Raw genomic sequence first — 16523 nt, forward strand, 5'->3', positions numbered from 1 at the left:
CTAACATCCTATTTGCTTTACTAACTGCCGCTGCACACTGCGTGGATGTCTTCAGAGAACTATCCACTCTAACTCCAAGATCCCTTTCCTGATCTGTTGTAGCTAAATTTGACCCCATCATGTTGTACATGTAATTTGGGTTATTTTTTCCAATGTGCATTACCTTACACTTACCCACATTAAATTTCATTTGCCATTTTGCTGCCCAATCACTCAGTTTGCTGAGATCTTTTTGTAGTTCTTCACAATCCCTTTTGGTTTTGACTGTCCTGAACTTGGTGTCATTTGCAAACTTTGCCACCTCACTGCTTACCTCATTTTCTAGATCATTGATGAACAAGTTGAACAGGATCGGTCCCAGGACTGACCCCTGGGGAACACCACTAGTTACCCCCCTCCATTGTGAAAATTTACCATTTATTCCAACCCTTTGTTTTCTGTCTTTTAACCAATTCCCGATCCATGAAAGGATCTTTCCTCCTATCCCATGACCGCCTAATTTACATAAAATCCTTTGGTATGGGACCGTGTCAAAGGCTTTCTGGAAATCTAGGTATATTATGTCCACTGGGTGCCTCTTGTCCGCATGTTTATTAACCCCTTCAAAGAATTCTAATAGATTAGTTAGACACAACTTCCCTCTGCAGAAACCATGCTGACTTTTGCCCAACAATTCGTGCTCTTCTACGTGCCTTGCAATTTTATTCTTTACTATTGTTTCTAGTAAGTTTGGTACTGATGTTAGACTTATCGGTCTATAATTGCCAGGGTCTCCTCTGGAGCCTTTTTAAAATATTGGCGTTATATTGGCCATCTTCCAGTCATTGGGTACCGAAGCGGATTTAAAGGATAGGTTACAAACCACTGTTAATAACTCCGCAATTTCACATTTGAGTTCTTTCAGAACCCTTGGGTGAATACCGTCTGGTCCTGGAGACTTGTTACTATTCAGCTTATCAATTAACTCCAAAACCTCCTCTAATGTCACTGCAATCTGGGAGAGTTCCTCAGATTTGTCACCTAAAAAGGCTGGCTCAGATTTAGGAACCTCTGTAACATCCTCAGCCGTGAAGACTGAAGCAAAGAAATCATTTAATCGCTCCGCAATGGCACTGTCTTCCTTGATCACTCCTTTTATATCTTTATCGTCCAAGGGCCCCACTGCTTCTTTAGCGGTGTTGTACTTGAAAGGAATTATGCAGGATCTTTTTCAGGGAGATAAGACTAATGACACACTTACTGGTAATATACATCTCTCAACTTGTATTATTTACATGTGATATTACACTCACGTACATACACCAACACACTCCATCTTGTTTAATTACCAACTTGTTGCTCCTCTTAATTCACTGGTGAATTGAGTTAGATAGGGAAACAGAGGAGCTGGGCTTCTGACTATATGTATCTAGGCTGTGTTGTTGATGAGACCCAGTCCTATAGTTTAGTACTCATCTTTGTACAGATTTCAGTCCTGAGCTCTTGTCCTGTCCCCCTACCCCAAGACTCTGTGGGACCACAAGTCATCAGTTCACAACAGATAGGACTTGGATCTTCTTTTCTTAATAGGGCTTTTGACTCTTTCTTGGGTAGATTCTTTTGCAGGGTTCACTTGCATTGTTCTTCAGCCATCAAGGCAATGCTGACAGCTGGTGGTCTAGACAGGCTGGCTTCAGGGACTGATCCCACTGTGCACACGCCCACATTCACACTTCTGAATGAAATTAGACATACACCTAACTTCAAGAAAGTTACAATAACGTTCTTGCAAGGTAATTCTTAACCGGCTACTAAGTTAGTCCAAAAGTGGTCACACTTCATGAAGTTACACAATGACATATTGGTAGATATAGTTCATTAAAAAGGTGCTTATCTTTTAGCCCTACATTTTATGGTGTCAATCAGTAATAGTCCTAGTGTATAACTTTGTGATGGCCACTTGTCCACCCCAGGCCTAAAACTGGCAATCTTCTGTATTCCCAAGCTAAGTCTACACTTCAGTGATATGCTGGCAGAAGGTACTGTAGGAGGAGATCTTACGGCAAAACTTCTGTCGACAGATCACATCCACACACAAGTGAATCAAACAGACAGAACAGCCAACTGGAAGCTCAGTAAACAGGACTGCCCAGTGAGCCAGAAGCCCTGTCTTTCCTATCTGCAATGACAAAACTCTCTAGTTCCTTCTTCCTTATAACCAGAGGCAGAAAATCATTTTTGTTTCAGAAGGGGGAAAAAAGGCTAACTATAAAATATCTAATTATATAAAAATGCTTGAAAGGACAAATACTAGAAAAAAATAACCTCCTTTCTGCCATCTGTTGAACAGTGTACAGACAGATGCCTGCTCATAAAGGTGTTGTATATTAGCATTTCCACTTCAATCTGTTTTGCCAGACACAAAGGTAGTTTATTGTGCTTTAGATTTTCTACCCACTTCCTCAATTATTTTGCCAACATCAGTTGGAAACATCTCTGAGGTGATGCATGCTATTTCATAGAAATGGCTATACAGCTACGCTGGTGCCCTCTTGTGGGGAACAGAGCCTCTGCCTTCAGATGTAGTCAGTTTTGAAAAATCAAGTGATTATGGAGGAGAAAATGCCATGGCACGTGTTCAAGGGGAAAAATTAACTTCTTAGCCACTAACAATCAAGAAGGATGAACAGGAGGAGCTGGCAAAAGACTGGGAGGAGGAAATGTATTTCACTTAATACTTTTCTGTAAACGTTGCTCATGAAATAGCAGGGACTCAGCTGCAGCACTGGATAAAATGTGATACAATTTTCAAACAGGCTTCAGAACTGTCAGGGTAATTTGGGGTTTAAATAGTATTTAGGGCCTATTAATGGCACACACTTAAAAAAAAAACTGGAGTGACCTTTGTAAATGCCTCTTATCTTGTGTCTGTCATTTCCTTTTTTCTTTCCAGCTTCAAGTCTGCAGTGATTTATCTAACTCATCTCCCCCATCTTTTTCCATCTACCCTTTAATTTCAATCTGTTTCTGTATACCGTAACTGTACAATGAAATGGGAGTCAGACCAAAACCTTCATGGCACCTTTGAGCTGAAGCAAGGTAACTTAAGCTTTCTTGTTTTAACAGGAAAAGTTTAGCTTGGGCCAAAGATCACCTTTTTGATTCAAAGCGGATGATACAAGAAATAGCCCATCAGAGCATACAAGTTAATTAGCATGTTGTCAAAAACTCGTCTCGGTTTTTGACCAAGCCTGGCTGTAGTGGTCAGAGTAGTAAGGCAGATTGCAATCTTCTTTCCTCAAAACAGAATTTGGCAGCCATTACCCTCTCTCTTGAAGCTAAGCAAAGTGGTATTTCTCACTTCCCCCTCCTGCATCTTTCCATTATTCTTCTACCCTTACTGTGTCAGCCAGTGCATGGGGCTGAGGCCTGTGGTTGTTTTTGTGGATGGAGGGGTAAAGCAATCCCGTTCCATTTTTGTCTAGGCACAAATGAGAAGTTTCACTGCTGTTGATTGTTTTGAATCCCTAGGCACTCTTTCCTTGAGAAGCTTTGCCAAAAGTTAGTTTGTCCGGTGCATAGCACAGAGAGCTATCATATGGTAAAAAACCAACACATAATTTAGCACCACAGTAACAGGGTTTTTTCATTACACCATCTTCCTCTGACACTTCCTGCTCTCTTTTGATTAATGGTGCATTCAGAAATCTTCCAGAATAATCATAAGAAAGCTCTTCTCCAGCAGAGATAGCAGTAGCAGCAAAAAGTGCCAGTTTAGGCACCAGTGAGTCAATTCGGATTGGAATCATAAATAAATTTGGCTCACAAGAATGGTTCAGGAACCTGCCTACATTTCCTATATACATAGGATCAACATATGTGTCCATTATCTGTCCATCATACAAGTGTTCCCTCACTGCTATAATATAATTTGAATCTTGGGGTGTTTGTGCCTGTATTCTTCTACATGCCTCACTGAAGTGCAGAACTTCACCAGCATATTCACACACAAATCTTCCTTTGGGTATGAACTCCAATGTACGGAGACCCCAACCTTTCTTAACTGTCTTGAACACCTCAAGTTTGAATTGTAAACCCCTCTGAATAACTCTGTTCTGACAGAGCTCACCACAGCGGCACATGGCATTGCATTCAAAAATAGGTCTAGTGTAGTCCATGTCATTTTCTATGTATTTGATGCATGAATTGTTATAGTTTTCTCCATGGCGAAGACACGAACAAGTACTGGCCACGCAGGAAGCAGCAAGACAACTACATCCTAGAAAGGTGATTTCCGTAGGGTCAGTATCTTCTCCTGTTCCTGCCACGTGTTCTGGGCTATACTGCAAAGAGATTATGATAAGTTTTTGGCAACTCCACAGAGGCAGATGTGAAATTTCTCATGACAATAATAAATTATTGTCTCATGACAATAAAGGAGCCAGATTTTCAAAAGGACATGATCCTCAGGAGCTTCAACTGAGACTAATGGATACTGGGTACTTTTGAAAACCTCCTCCTCCATGCCCCTACAAGTACATACTAATGAGTTAACTCTTGAAACACGTCCTATAAAGAAAAAAAACTAATATACCTTTTTTTCATAGTAACAGAGTAAGCCATGCTAGTCTATACACTATCAAAACAAAAAGCAGTCAATTAGCACTTTAAAGACTAGCAAAATAGTTTATTAGGTGAGCTTCCGTGGGACAGACCCACTTCTTCAGACCATCTCCAGACCAGAACAGACATTTGAACATTAACACATGGTTTAAATTCGGAATTTAACATGGTTCGAAATTCGGAACATTAACACATGGTTTAAATCGTGATGGGAACTTTCTGAGTCACTATAGGGGTTTGTCTGCATACTTGGCTCAATCTAATTCTTGACCTTCCCCCCCCACCCCTCCACTCTCTGATTTGCTCACCTTGATTATCTTTTTCTGATTTGTCCTCCTTGCTTACTGTTTTTGGTTCTCTGTGCCTTAAATATTGAGTCTGTTCTGGTCTGGAGATGGTCTGAAGAAGTGGGTCTGTCCCACGGAAGCTCACCTAATAAACTATTTTGCTAGTCTTTAAAGTGCTAATTGACTGCTTTTTGTTTTGATACCTTTTTTCAGTTCAGCATCATCCAGGTCCCTAATAGTGATAACTGTCCTTCAACCAATCACTGTTCAAGCATGCAAATTACTAGCCTTTAGAAATTTTCATATCTTCTCTTTGGAGAGGGAAACTGTTTCAAAGATTTTGACAATTTAAAAAGTTATAAACCAAAACCTCTTTGTATCTATAGTGATCGTGAGATAGGTCTGTTCTGAGAGCAGAAACATGTTTTAGTTTTGTTTCAGTACTCAACTGCAGCTGTGCATTTCCTAACAGCAGCATTACCAGTTACCATGTTTTTATACTTAACACCTTAAAGACTAACAAATTGATTAGGTAATGAGCTTTCGTGGATAAGTCCTACTTCTAAATGTGAACATCAAAGAAGTCATTAACAGTGCTGGAGGTGTAAGTCCTTGATAATGGAACAGATGCAGTATCAACTCTGGCTTCCCTGACACTTTCCCATACTCTGTTTCTCAGACCTGGTCCAAAAGAACTTAGTCCTCTTGGGATAAAACTCAGTTCAGTCTCCATCAACTTTCATTTCCTGGCCTATTAGATAAGATCACCCTCAGGGACACAACTGTGAGGTAGACTTCTAAACAGGTCCAGGGGGAAAAAAAAACAAAAAAAAACCCAACACACCTCTCTTCCTGGATATACAACCGAAGTTTGGAAGTTTTCTTTTTTTTCCCCCTTTTGGCAAATGGAGTTAGCTAAGAGAAGTGAAGGTGAACTATTAGGATTAAAAAAAAAAAAAAAAAAAATTGTTTTCACTATGTGGATGAAATCTTTGGAGGCCAGTTTTTGAAATGCAAATCTTAGTCCACATAGATTGAGAGAGAATAAGAGTGCTACATTAATGATTTAACACCTAAAAACAGTTCATTGGCTAAACCTATTCAGCCCCTCATTGGAATGCGGGCGGCTGCAGCACTTCAAAATTGATGCGGCTTGTCCAGATGGGGCTCCTTTTTGAAAGGACCCCAGCAACTTCAAAGTCCCCTTATTCGAATCTGCTCATAGGAATAAGGGGACTTTGAAGTAGTCAGGGTCCTCTCGAAAAGGAGCCCCGTCTGGACGAGCCACGCAGCAGTGAACCACGTCAATTTCAAAGTGCCACAGCTGCCTGCATTCTAATGAGGCGCTGAATATGTATTTCAGCGCTTCATTAGTAAACTTTGAAATGGCCATTTAGAATTTTTGGCTAGTGTAGACACAGGCAAGATGATGTAATAGCCTAGGAGCAGCCACAACTACAAATGCAAGGTGGGTGGAGTAATGAATATCATCTATTGGATAACTTGCAAGTGAGGATTTCCTAGGCCCAGATTTGATTCAGAAGGGTTACAATTTAGGCTCCCTATCCTTTAATTAGTATCCACATCCAGCTTGAGAAATCCAATGGAGAGCTGAATGTACAGTTTCAGGACTGGGGCCAGCAAACCAAACTGCCTTCGAATCTATTACCTGTTTGGTACAAGCAGCATTTTCTATTCAGCTTTGAAAGTGAAACCTACTTTCCCTCTACCCATCCAGGGAACACAGCTGTTACACTTTGTGCTAATCTGTTTCCAGTCTCAACTGAACTTTCTTTCAAGGAGTGTCCTCTAATGTTGACGAGGTTATTAGGATTTAGTAGGGAAAGGGCACGTGACAGAGACCACACAAGTACTAGCCAAGGTTCCCTGTACGCTGTGCATTATTTGGGCAGCCGCCCAGCTAATCGCAGAGCCGCCGGGAGCGGCAGCGTGTCTACAGGTGGTCCACATTCGCACAGGCCTGAATGCGCACACAGTTTATTCTGCGCACTGATGGGAGCTACTGGCACTCCGGCGGCTACCAACTTTTCTAGCACTGCAGCCCGAGCCTGTTTTTGTGAAGTTAGAAGAGCGGGTGGAGAGCCCAGCCAGGGTCCCCTCTGCACCCGGGGCCAGGCTGGTCGCTCCCGCCAAGCTAAGTTCGCTGGACCACAGCCCGAACTCGGCACCAGCAGCAGAGCTCTGGGTGGCGGCCGCAGCTCGGGGCCCACGCGGCGGCTCTAGTAAAGCCTGGCCCCAAGGCGGCCGCAGCGCTTCCACGTGGGGCCGGGGACATTCTGAACCGGCGCGGCCCAGGCCGACGTTCCTCGGTCTCAGGCGCGGCAGCTGCTTCTCCATTGCCCGCCAGGCTCCCCAACCGCCTCCTACCTGGAAGGCCGGGGGCTCCTCGGACGTCGGCCACACCGACACGGGGAGGTTCTCCAGCCCACGGCTCAGGTCCTTCGACCGCGCGACCGCCATGCGTCCCTCCGCAAGCTGCAACTTAGGGCCAGCTATCATCCCCATGGCAACAAACTCCACTTCCCTCTACTCGGATTGGCCGCGAAGCGACATGGCCATGTGCGATTGGCGGAGAAAAATGACATCACTGAGACAGACCCGGAAGTCTGCGTTCTCTTAAAGGGACCACAGGTGAGCCGGGGGGGGGGGAGGGGGACAGTGGGGGGCCAGATTTTACCTCAGGCATGTACAAGAAGAGATTTGTGTGTGAAAGGCAGACATTCCTCAGACACAGTGTCACTGTGTGTATCCGTAACAGAGAGAGCCGTGCTTGTCTATATACTATCCAAACAAAAAGGCGGTCCAGTAACACTTTAAAGACTAATAAAATAATTTATTAGGTGATGAGTTTTCGTGGGACAGACCCACTTCCTCAGGTCACAGCCATAGCAGAACAGGGGCTGTCCCATGAAAGCTCATCACCTAATACATTGTTTTGTTAGTGTTTAAAGTGATACTGGACTGCTTTTTTGTTTTATGTGTATCAGACAGGCTCTCATCCACCCACCCAATGACATTGTGCACGTCAGGCAGGCACAGATTCACGCACAATGACACTGCACATGTCCGACAGACACTCTCACACACACAAGGGCATTGTGCATGCCAGAAAGAAAGAGACGCAATGATATTATGCATGTCTGACAGACAGACTCACACACACACAAGGACATTGTGTATCAGACAGACACAGACACACACTTTTTCTGTGTTGGACCAGCACAATTTGACAGGGCACTGTTGCACTCCGACACAGTACTATTATTTTTCTTATGACCCCTCACTCTCTTAAGTCCTGTGAAGCTCTGTGAAATTACTGTCTTTGTAAAGCATCTCAAGACGCTGAGCTGAAAGAGGTCATGTCCTGTTACATCCAAGCAAAGACCTAGTGTGCTGTGTGATGGGAATCTAAACGCTGTGACAGGGTAATGTATCTATAAGGAAAAATTGCTGTATATAGCAGAGGAGCTATGAGTGACCAGCCATGAAGCCAGATTACCCCTTCATGCACTGGGGTCAATTTTGGAGCACTCTGGCTGTGTCTACTTTGAAGGGGGCATGGTAATCAGCCAGACCAGAAAATACTAATGAAGTGATGTGATGAATATGCAGCACTTCATTAATCTTAATTCTCTCCTTGGCAATTTCAAAGTTGCAAACTTCAAAGTGCCAGCATGCCGTGTAGCTGCAGGTACTTTGAAGTGCCCTGACTCCCCAAAAGTCCCCATATTCATTGCAGCACTTCATTAGTATTCTCCAATCAGGCTGATTACCATACCCTCATTGAAGAAGGGAACTAATATAGACACAGCCTCTGAGAAGGCTGCTGTCCTGTGTACTGTTGCACCTTGATATTGTTGCTATCCTGTTGCACTTAGTTGTGCAGAGAAAAGCAGGCCTTGCTCCTGTAACTTCTCCCATATGGCCAGAAGACTGCACCTGCAGCTGATTCAATTGCAGGGATGAGTCCAAAGAGACAACAAGGTCCTACTTTGTATAGGTGATATTGCTGTGATTTTATTAGAATCTCTTAGGAGTACCACAGACTATTAAATGGGTTTTCCCAGAGCTAGCTGGAAAATTATTTTTTCTACCATTATTTCTTGCAGATTTTTAAAACTTTGATTTGTGAATTAAAAGTCTTCTGTGGAAAGCACTTGATTTTCCATTTAAATTGTTGTTGGTTTAAAGTTGAAATATTGGGCGGTTCAGTTGCCACTTTCTAGGATTTCAAATTTTTCAACAGAAACCTGAACATTTTCACAAAGGTCCCTCCCCCCATTTTTAAAAAAAAAAAAAACCACAATCTTTTCAAAATGTTTTGATAGAAATCTGTAACCAAAAAACTGCAGCTAGTGAAAAATTCTTTGTTTTATTGCTATTTTTTCTGTTACTATTATTTGATGTTAACAGATACCCATTTTACATGAAACTTACCTTAGTTTTTCTCAGACTTACAAAAAAAAATGGAATGCTCAAACTAATTGGTTTATTGTTGTAAAAGACGTCTCCGCATAGCCTGTAAGAACAGCCTACCATTAAGAAACCGTGCCCATATAGTGAATATGCATTGTTATGATGAGATTAAGCAATATATTTATGGACTGTCATAATTAAAGTCTGACTTCTCTATCCTACAGTCAGATTCACTGGTATAACTGCTACAGTCTTAAAACTAAAGTACTACATGTTGAACCTCTCTATCCAGCATTCTCTTGTCCAACAACATCTGTAATCCAGCATGATTTTAGTTAGCTGGAAAACCACTTATGGGTGTGGCCACGTTTCCCATGGTCCCATAAAGTTTGTTTACCACCATCAGTCCCAGCTCTCAGTGTTCTGTGTAGTTATTTGGCAGTAATTTACCTCTAAATGTCTTGTAAGAGCCCAGTAAGCAATGAAAGTGCGCTGCTAGACAATATAGACCTCCCATGGTTGGGCAGATTCTCTGGTTCAGCACTCGTCAGGTCCTGAGGGTGCCGGGCTAGAGACATTCAACCTGTGCAAATTTTATATGTGGTTTACATATTATCAAATAATATTTTAATATTACCTAATTGAGATGTTTACTCATGAAATCAATCATTATAGCAAACATTCTAGTAAGAGTAATGGTCCTTTGGGTGGATTTGTGTTGACTCATTCTCCTTAGCTGAGCTTGTGACAGGTATTTATTCTACTGATATAGAAATAAAATCTTCTTTTTTGGTAAGTACTAACAAGTCTTCTTGCATTCTTTTTTGGTACTGAAGTGTTGGTAGTTACTCAGAGCAGATGCAGTACATTTTGGTTTTTGCCCACTAGCGGAATATTTGTTTATTAGAAAAGAGAGAGTGTGTGGGTGGGAGGATTAGATAATCATAAGGTTCCCTTCTGGCTTTTAAGTCCATGAGACAGGAGCGGATTTTTTTATTCTGTTCTATCCATATACATATATTTGGGTTCAATGAGATAGGTGTGGTGACTGGCCTGAGGTGGGTAGAATGTAGGTTTCAAATGTATGTATTCAGCAAAGGGAGAAAGTTGGTTTTTAATATTGGAAATGTAGAAGGTCTGATGGCTAGAAATAAAGAGACTGCTTGAGTAAGTAAGTAAAAGGTAGAAAATGGGCATTGGTACAATATCACAGTAAAGGAGCAGAAACTCAATTTGCAGAAGTTATGCTTTCAAACATTTTTGACTTTTCTGAAGAAAAATCTAATTCCATTACACAATTTTAATTTTGTTTTCAGATGATTGAGGCACCTTTGCCACCACAGTGTTATTTCTATTGTGGTTTCTTGGTGAGGGGAGAGATTAATTTAGGAATTTTATTTGTCTCTGTTCTAGAAAATATGTGAAATGCTGCTGTAAGAATATTAAGTACAGAGTGCTTGTTTTATGTAATGTTTTAAGCTGCTAGAATTCGTTTGGTGCAAATGGGAGCACTTAAGTGTGCTCAGATATCAAGTGGAGATGGAAAATAAACACATAGGCCATTACATCTTGTAGGTAAGGTGTTGAAATGATACCCATGTTGACAGTAAGGATATAGCTACACTAGAACTGGCTACACACCAATTTTTAGTGGACTAGCTTGATCAGCACTAGTGTGACTATATCGCCTCAACTTGGAAATTACAACTTCTGGGTCCATGGCAGACAGGTGATTTATATGCAGTAGAAAGTGAATGGCGAGGATGTGTTTGGCTTTGCAAGGACAGAATCACAGCTACCATAGAGTCGGGGGGTGGAGGTGGAGGAAAGGGAGGCACAGGGTTTTGCTAAGAAAGGGTTACATCTGCTGAGAAATCAGAGGGAAGGTGTGTGTGAATTTTACTATTTTGTAACAACCTCTAGGGTTTGACTCAAAAGATGTTTCTCTAACCTTTAATTTACTTCCCCCAAGCTTTCAGCCACTCTGCTAACTCCATTTTTCCTGCCTCTCTGTGGTCCCCTACCACACCACTTTTGCTTCCATTTACTTTGCACAGCTTGCCTCCGAAAATCCTCATTACCAGTGGCCTCTTATGTAAAAAGAAGCTGGACCCCAGCCGCCTAGCAGGGGCATCAGTTATACACATATCTCATAGAGCTGGAAGGGACCTCAGGAGGTCATTGAGTCCAGTCCCCTGCCCTCTGAGCAGGATCAAGCATCATCCTTTTTTAAGGGAAAAAAAGGTAAAATCTATTTGCTCCAGGTCCCTAAATGGCCCCCTCAGTGATTAAACTCACAACTCTGGGTCTAGCAGGCCAAAAGGCAAACCACTGAGCAACTCCCTCTCCCCAGTGGTTTAGGTATATGCCACTTTACTGAAGGTATAGTGTGGTCTCTAAATACTGAATTGCTCAATTCTGAAACGTTAAGAAAATAAATCTTTACTATGCAAGCTCCATATTTTGAAGAGATGATCACGGCAGCAGCTTCACCAACTTGCGGTAGGTTCATTTTAGGATGCATTTCAGTTATAGTATCTGTCTTTTCAGTGTTGCCAAACTCATGCATTTTGGATCATTATCTTTACCTTTCCAACACGTTCCATAATGGTGAGCTGAATCAGATTCCTGACCTGGAATTTTGTAGAGTGATCACTCTCAGTAACTCCACTTCCTTTTTTGTAGTTCAAGGACTTTTAGTATTATGAAATGGACCCCTGAGTTCAGACAAATACAATTTGGCTGCTAACACCCAGCACCAGATGGAGTTTTTTCCATTTGTTTAAGTAACAAAAGTGGTGAGTCATTGTTCTTTTGTGCAAGAAACAGCTTAGCTTGTAGCTGTGGGGGAGAGGATGTTAGAAGTTTGCACAGGAGGATGGAAAATCCCTCTGTTCTCTCTTCCTCCTTCTTCCCCCGCATACTCTTGTTTTCCTGTCCCATATCCAGGATTGAAGTCTTGATTTGTCCACAGTAGGTGAGAGGCTGACAGAAGCTCATTGTTGAAAGAAAGCACAGGTGGAGTCTGAGTCTGACCTTTGCACCAGTGAGTCAAGGTTGCTGGTACAATTATAGAATTGTTTTATCAACAAGCCATCATCTTCCTAAAATGAGATTAAGTGTGCATAGAGGGATTGCTCAGTATAGCTGTATTGTTTTGCTTTGATATGTACATATATAAATTTTCAAATTTTTTCATTTTTTTAACAAATAATTGCTTCCAGCTCCTTCTCTCTGTATATATATATTTACAAATAATTGCTTCCAGCTCCTTCTCTCTCTATATATATATTTACAAATAATTGCTTTCAGCTCCTTATCATTTTTGTGGCTGTCTGTGTACTCTTTGCAGTTTAATATCCTCCAGGTAATGAGGTATGGTGAGGTTAAATGCATCTAGAATAGAGTTCAGCTTGGAGCTGTCTTTTTCCCACTACATCACTGAATTTCCCTTGGCCAATATTTTAGACTGTAACAAGGTACCACAGCTTAAGTACACTGGGATTTATGTTTACAACCCATTAGAGCTTCTGTCCCTTTTAAAATAGGGAGCTCTACTCATAGGGCCAGGAACAAGCAAATGACCTAGAAGAAGTCAGATACAAAGCTTTCTGCCTTTTCTGGTAGACAGAAGATTCTTAGGATGAAAGGGACCTTCGTGTAGCTCTTTCCATAGTAGCCAGGAAGTGTGTGTCCTTTCCTTTCCTACCAGATGGAATCCAGCAAAACCTTGGGTGGTTAGTATCTAATTTTGTGGTTTGGTTTATTCTTGTTTGACAATAACACTAAGGAAAGGGACTTGAATAATTGTTGGTAGCTTTATTCTGGTGTCACCAGCTGCTGATTTTTATCCTATGACTTGCAGGCAATTTCTAGAGGATTGTGTTGTCATCTTGGGGGGAGGGTCTTGTTTTTGGTTTCATTTTCTTGTTTTTTTTTTTGTTTTTTTTTACTGCCTTGCTCTTCTCTTTACTTTGCTCTGTGTTCCTCTCAGCCCAGTTTTTAATCTTGCTTTGTGATTTGACCTTGATTGCTGGATAATCGTGTCCACTGGGTTACCGTGCAGGTACTCTCTATCCCTCTGCCAGTGTAGTGCACATCTATTTAGTATATTGATTGCTAGAGAGTGAAGTAGAAAAAAATCAATATCCCATTTTTAAAAAGTTCAGTGACTGCAGACTTTTTGAGGCAAGTCAAATTCATAGCATTAATGTCCAGAAACTAAAAATATATTTTTTCCATGCAGACTATGCTGCATCGATAGATAAAAGATAAAAAAAAATACACACTAGGACCTATTTATGACTGGAAGGCCCCTTGTGAATGACTGAATTGAAAAAAGCATAAGTGATAAAAAAAAAACTTTAATTTACATTTGTCATCTGTAGCGTAGCACTGATTATAGTAGGGGTAAGCAAACTTTTTGGCCTGTGGGCCATATTTGAGTAAGCAAATTGTCTGGCAGGCCATAAATGCTCCTTGGCTCAACCTCCTTCCAATGGTGGATTAGCCATAGGCCAAAGGAGTGTGCTCAGGAGCTCCAGAAAAATGGGTGTCCCTGTGCCACCACTCACTCCAACCTCCCCCACTTCCCCCTTGCTTCAGCCAGGGAGCGGGGTTGAAGTGGGGCTAGCCTCCAACCCCATTTCCCATTTGAGGTGGTGGGCAGAGCAGGGCAAGCCCCCATTTCTACTTTCTAGCAGAAGCTTGAGGACCAGATGTGGGCCTGAATTTGCCCACCACAGGCCTATAGTAGTACTCTACAGAATAATAGCAGTTGCACTGTGGTTAGTGACAATAATGAAATTGTAGTAATCTGATACTTTATGACAGTGTCTGGTATTAAAGGCAAGTGCAGAAACACCAGATTGTGAATTGCATACTTTTACCTGAGAAGAATATCTACCACATGTGTGCTACATGTGCTTTTATCCATCATCTTTGTCTGCCTCACCGGCTCTCTACCCATTAATTCATCAACACTGGGACAGCTCGTATCATCCCATCCCAGAGTTGTCAGGTCTTAAAAAGTCAGCAACTTGAAGACCAGATATGCTGCCTCTTTCAACCTGAAGCAAATGGCTGTCTCTGAAAGTTCCTTGTACCAGCCCATTCCCCACCTGCCCCAATGGGGAGTAAAGCCTGATTCACGCTGGTTCCTGACATCCTCAGGAGCCAGAAAGTCTCTGTAGAGCAAAGTCTGAACCTGTGCATAAACTCCTCCTCCTTCCCCTCAGCAGAGTGATTCCTTAATTCTGAGCTGGGGATTCAAAGACAATAAATATTTGTCTGCTGGATACTCCAGGTGAGCCTCTGTATGCAGTTAAAGAGCACTGCTATTCTGAGATCTGTTACTTGTACCTTTGCACCGTAGCTGCCCTGATCTGTCTGTCTGTCTGACCATACTCATGATCCCCATCAGAACAGCATGGCAGAACACTCTGTCTTGTTTTGAAAAATGGACTACTGTTGCTCATTAATTGTTCAGTCAAGGAGCATGTTCCAGTCAGTTCTTCAGCTTGCCTTATTTATTTTTTACAGCTTGCAAAGAAACTAAAAGTATTTTCTGGAGTGAGAATTTGAAATAATGAGAGAATGCTTCACAGGCTTACGTGGAATTCCACAGAGCAGTCAGGTTGGCACTCTGACCCTTTTCTTTGTCAGGCTAAGCTCATTATGTTGATGTCACCTGCCCTTCATTGCCTTCAGAAACAGGAATTTGGAGGTCATTTCTCAGCATATGGCTCTTGGATGGTGAACAGTATCTTGCTGTGCACTAATGAGTGGGCCAAATATTCCATAAATAAGCGAATGGTGGAACTAAAGACATAGTAGTCACATTTATAAATCCTGTCAAAGAGGTAGAAATTGAAAATCAGTTTGCTTAAGTTCACCCTAGCTGTGGCGCGATGATTAACCTTGAAGAATACTTCGCTTTTATATAGCACATTTAATGGGTCATTCTGAAAGTGCTTTACAAAGTTAGATACACATCTTCTGTCCCCTACTTTACAAATGGGGAAACTGAGGTAGAAAGAGGTGAAATGACATTCTCGACATCAGTGAGGGAGGCGAGGAAGAGAGCCCAGGCTTCCTGACTATCATAGAGCTTTCGATAGTATCGGCCACCATGTCCTGTTCTTTGGACTCTTTTCTTGTAGATCATGAGTAGTAAATCTGTCTGTCCAAGAAGAAAATAATGACTTAGAAATTTAATAAATCATAATCACCTGTCTCCTCAGAAGCAAATAATACTGTGGTTTGAAGCATTGTCAACCATTCAGATCATATATGTAAACTGCATCTTGATTAGCAGCAAGTCATTTTGATGAAAACTTTTCCAAGGATTCAAGTCAGAAGAACAAAGTCACTTCTATACACTGCTGAGGACCGACAACACCAACTACACCACTAATAGGGCTTTGATAGGTCATTTATCCATTGTGTAAAGTTATGTGATGCAGTAAATCTGTTCCCTGGTATACCCCTGCATTCCAGTTAATCGAGTAGGCCATTTATCAGCATTCCAGTTAAATAAATTCCAATATAGCAATATATTTTTTAAAGACAGTCATTGCTAAACAAGAGATGGACTTGTTCTGTCTGGAGATAATTCGTCACTGAGATGTGCATATCAGTGTTCTACTCTAAATTCTGCATTCCCTCTGCATATGAAGATGTCATTTGATACCAGTGACCTCTAGCTTGCCCTTCAGGGGCCAAGTAAATCCAGTTACAAATATTTACTCAGCTCTTGACTTCAATGAGAACATTGCCTAAGTAAGAACAACAAGATTGGGCCCAGTCATTTCAATCCTAGTGCTCATTTATTTAATGTTGCAGGTTAGATCAACTCATTAGTGCACATGACATCATCTCAACGGACATTAGAAGATGTCTGTGCATACAGGAAAAGCAGAATATTTGAGTCAAAATCCTTCATATGATGACCAGAATTCTGGTGTAAAGTGTGATTGTTTTGGGTGATGTGTTTAAAAAGTAGTGCTTTCTCTCTTCAGACATTTATATGGGATTAATGGGGGGCGGTTTCAGTATCCAATAACTAATAATTTTGAATTATTTTTACGGCTGTTATACCACAATGACACAAAATATTTGCAGTGAACACTTAATTTGATCAACTGAACCCATATTTGGTGAACAATCCAGGAGGAGATTTTGACATTTTGCCGTAGT

The 16523-nt window shown here is 41.5% G+C and overlaps 1 protein-coding gene across 1 annotated transcript; it reads right to left on the bottom strand.

Annotated features, from left to right (window-relative positions):
- Positions 1-629: 629 nt before the first annotated feature.
- On the bottom strand, positions 630-7484 carry LOC142019016 (histone-lysine N-methyltransferase SETMAR). The gene is given in 2 exon segments (XM_075005338.1): positions 630-4322; positions 7278-7484. Coding segments are annotated over 2 exon segments (1008 nt in total). The 5' UTR covers positions 7470-7484; the 3' UTR covers positions 630-3506.
- Positions 7485-16523: the final 9039 nt, after the last annotated feature.

The sequence above is a fragment of the Carettochelys insculpta genome, chromosome 11 (assembly GCF_033958435.1).
Source record: "Carettochelys insculpta isolate YL-2023 chromosome 11, ASM3395843v1, whole genome shotgun sequence".
NCBI classification, from domain to species: Eukaryota; Metazoa; Chordata; order Testudines; family Carettochelyidae; genus Carettochelys; species Carettochelys insculpta.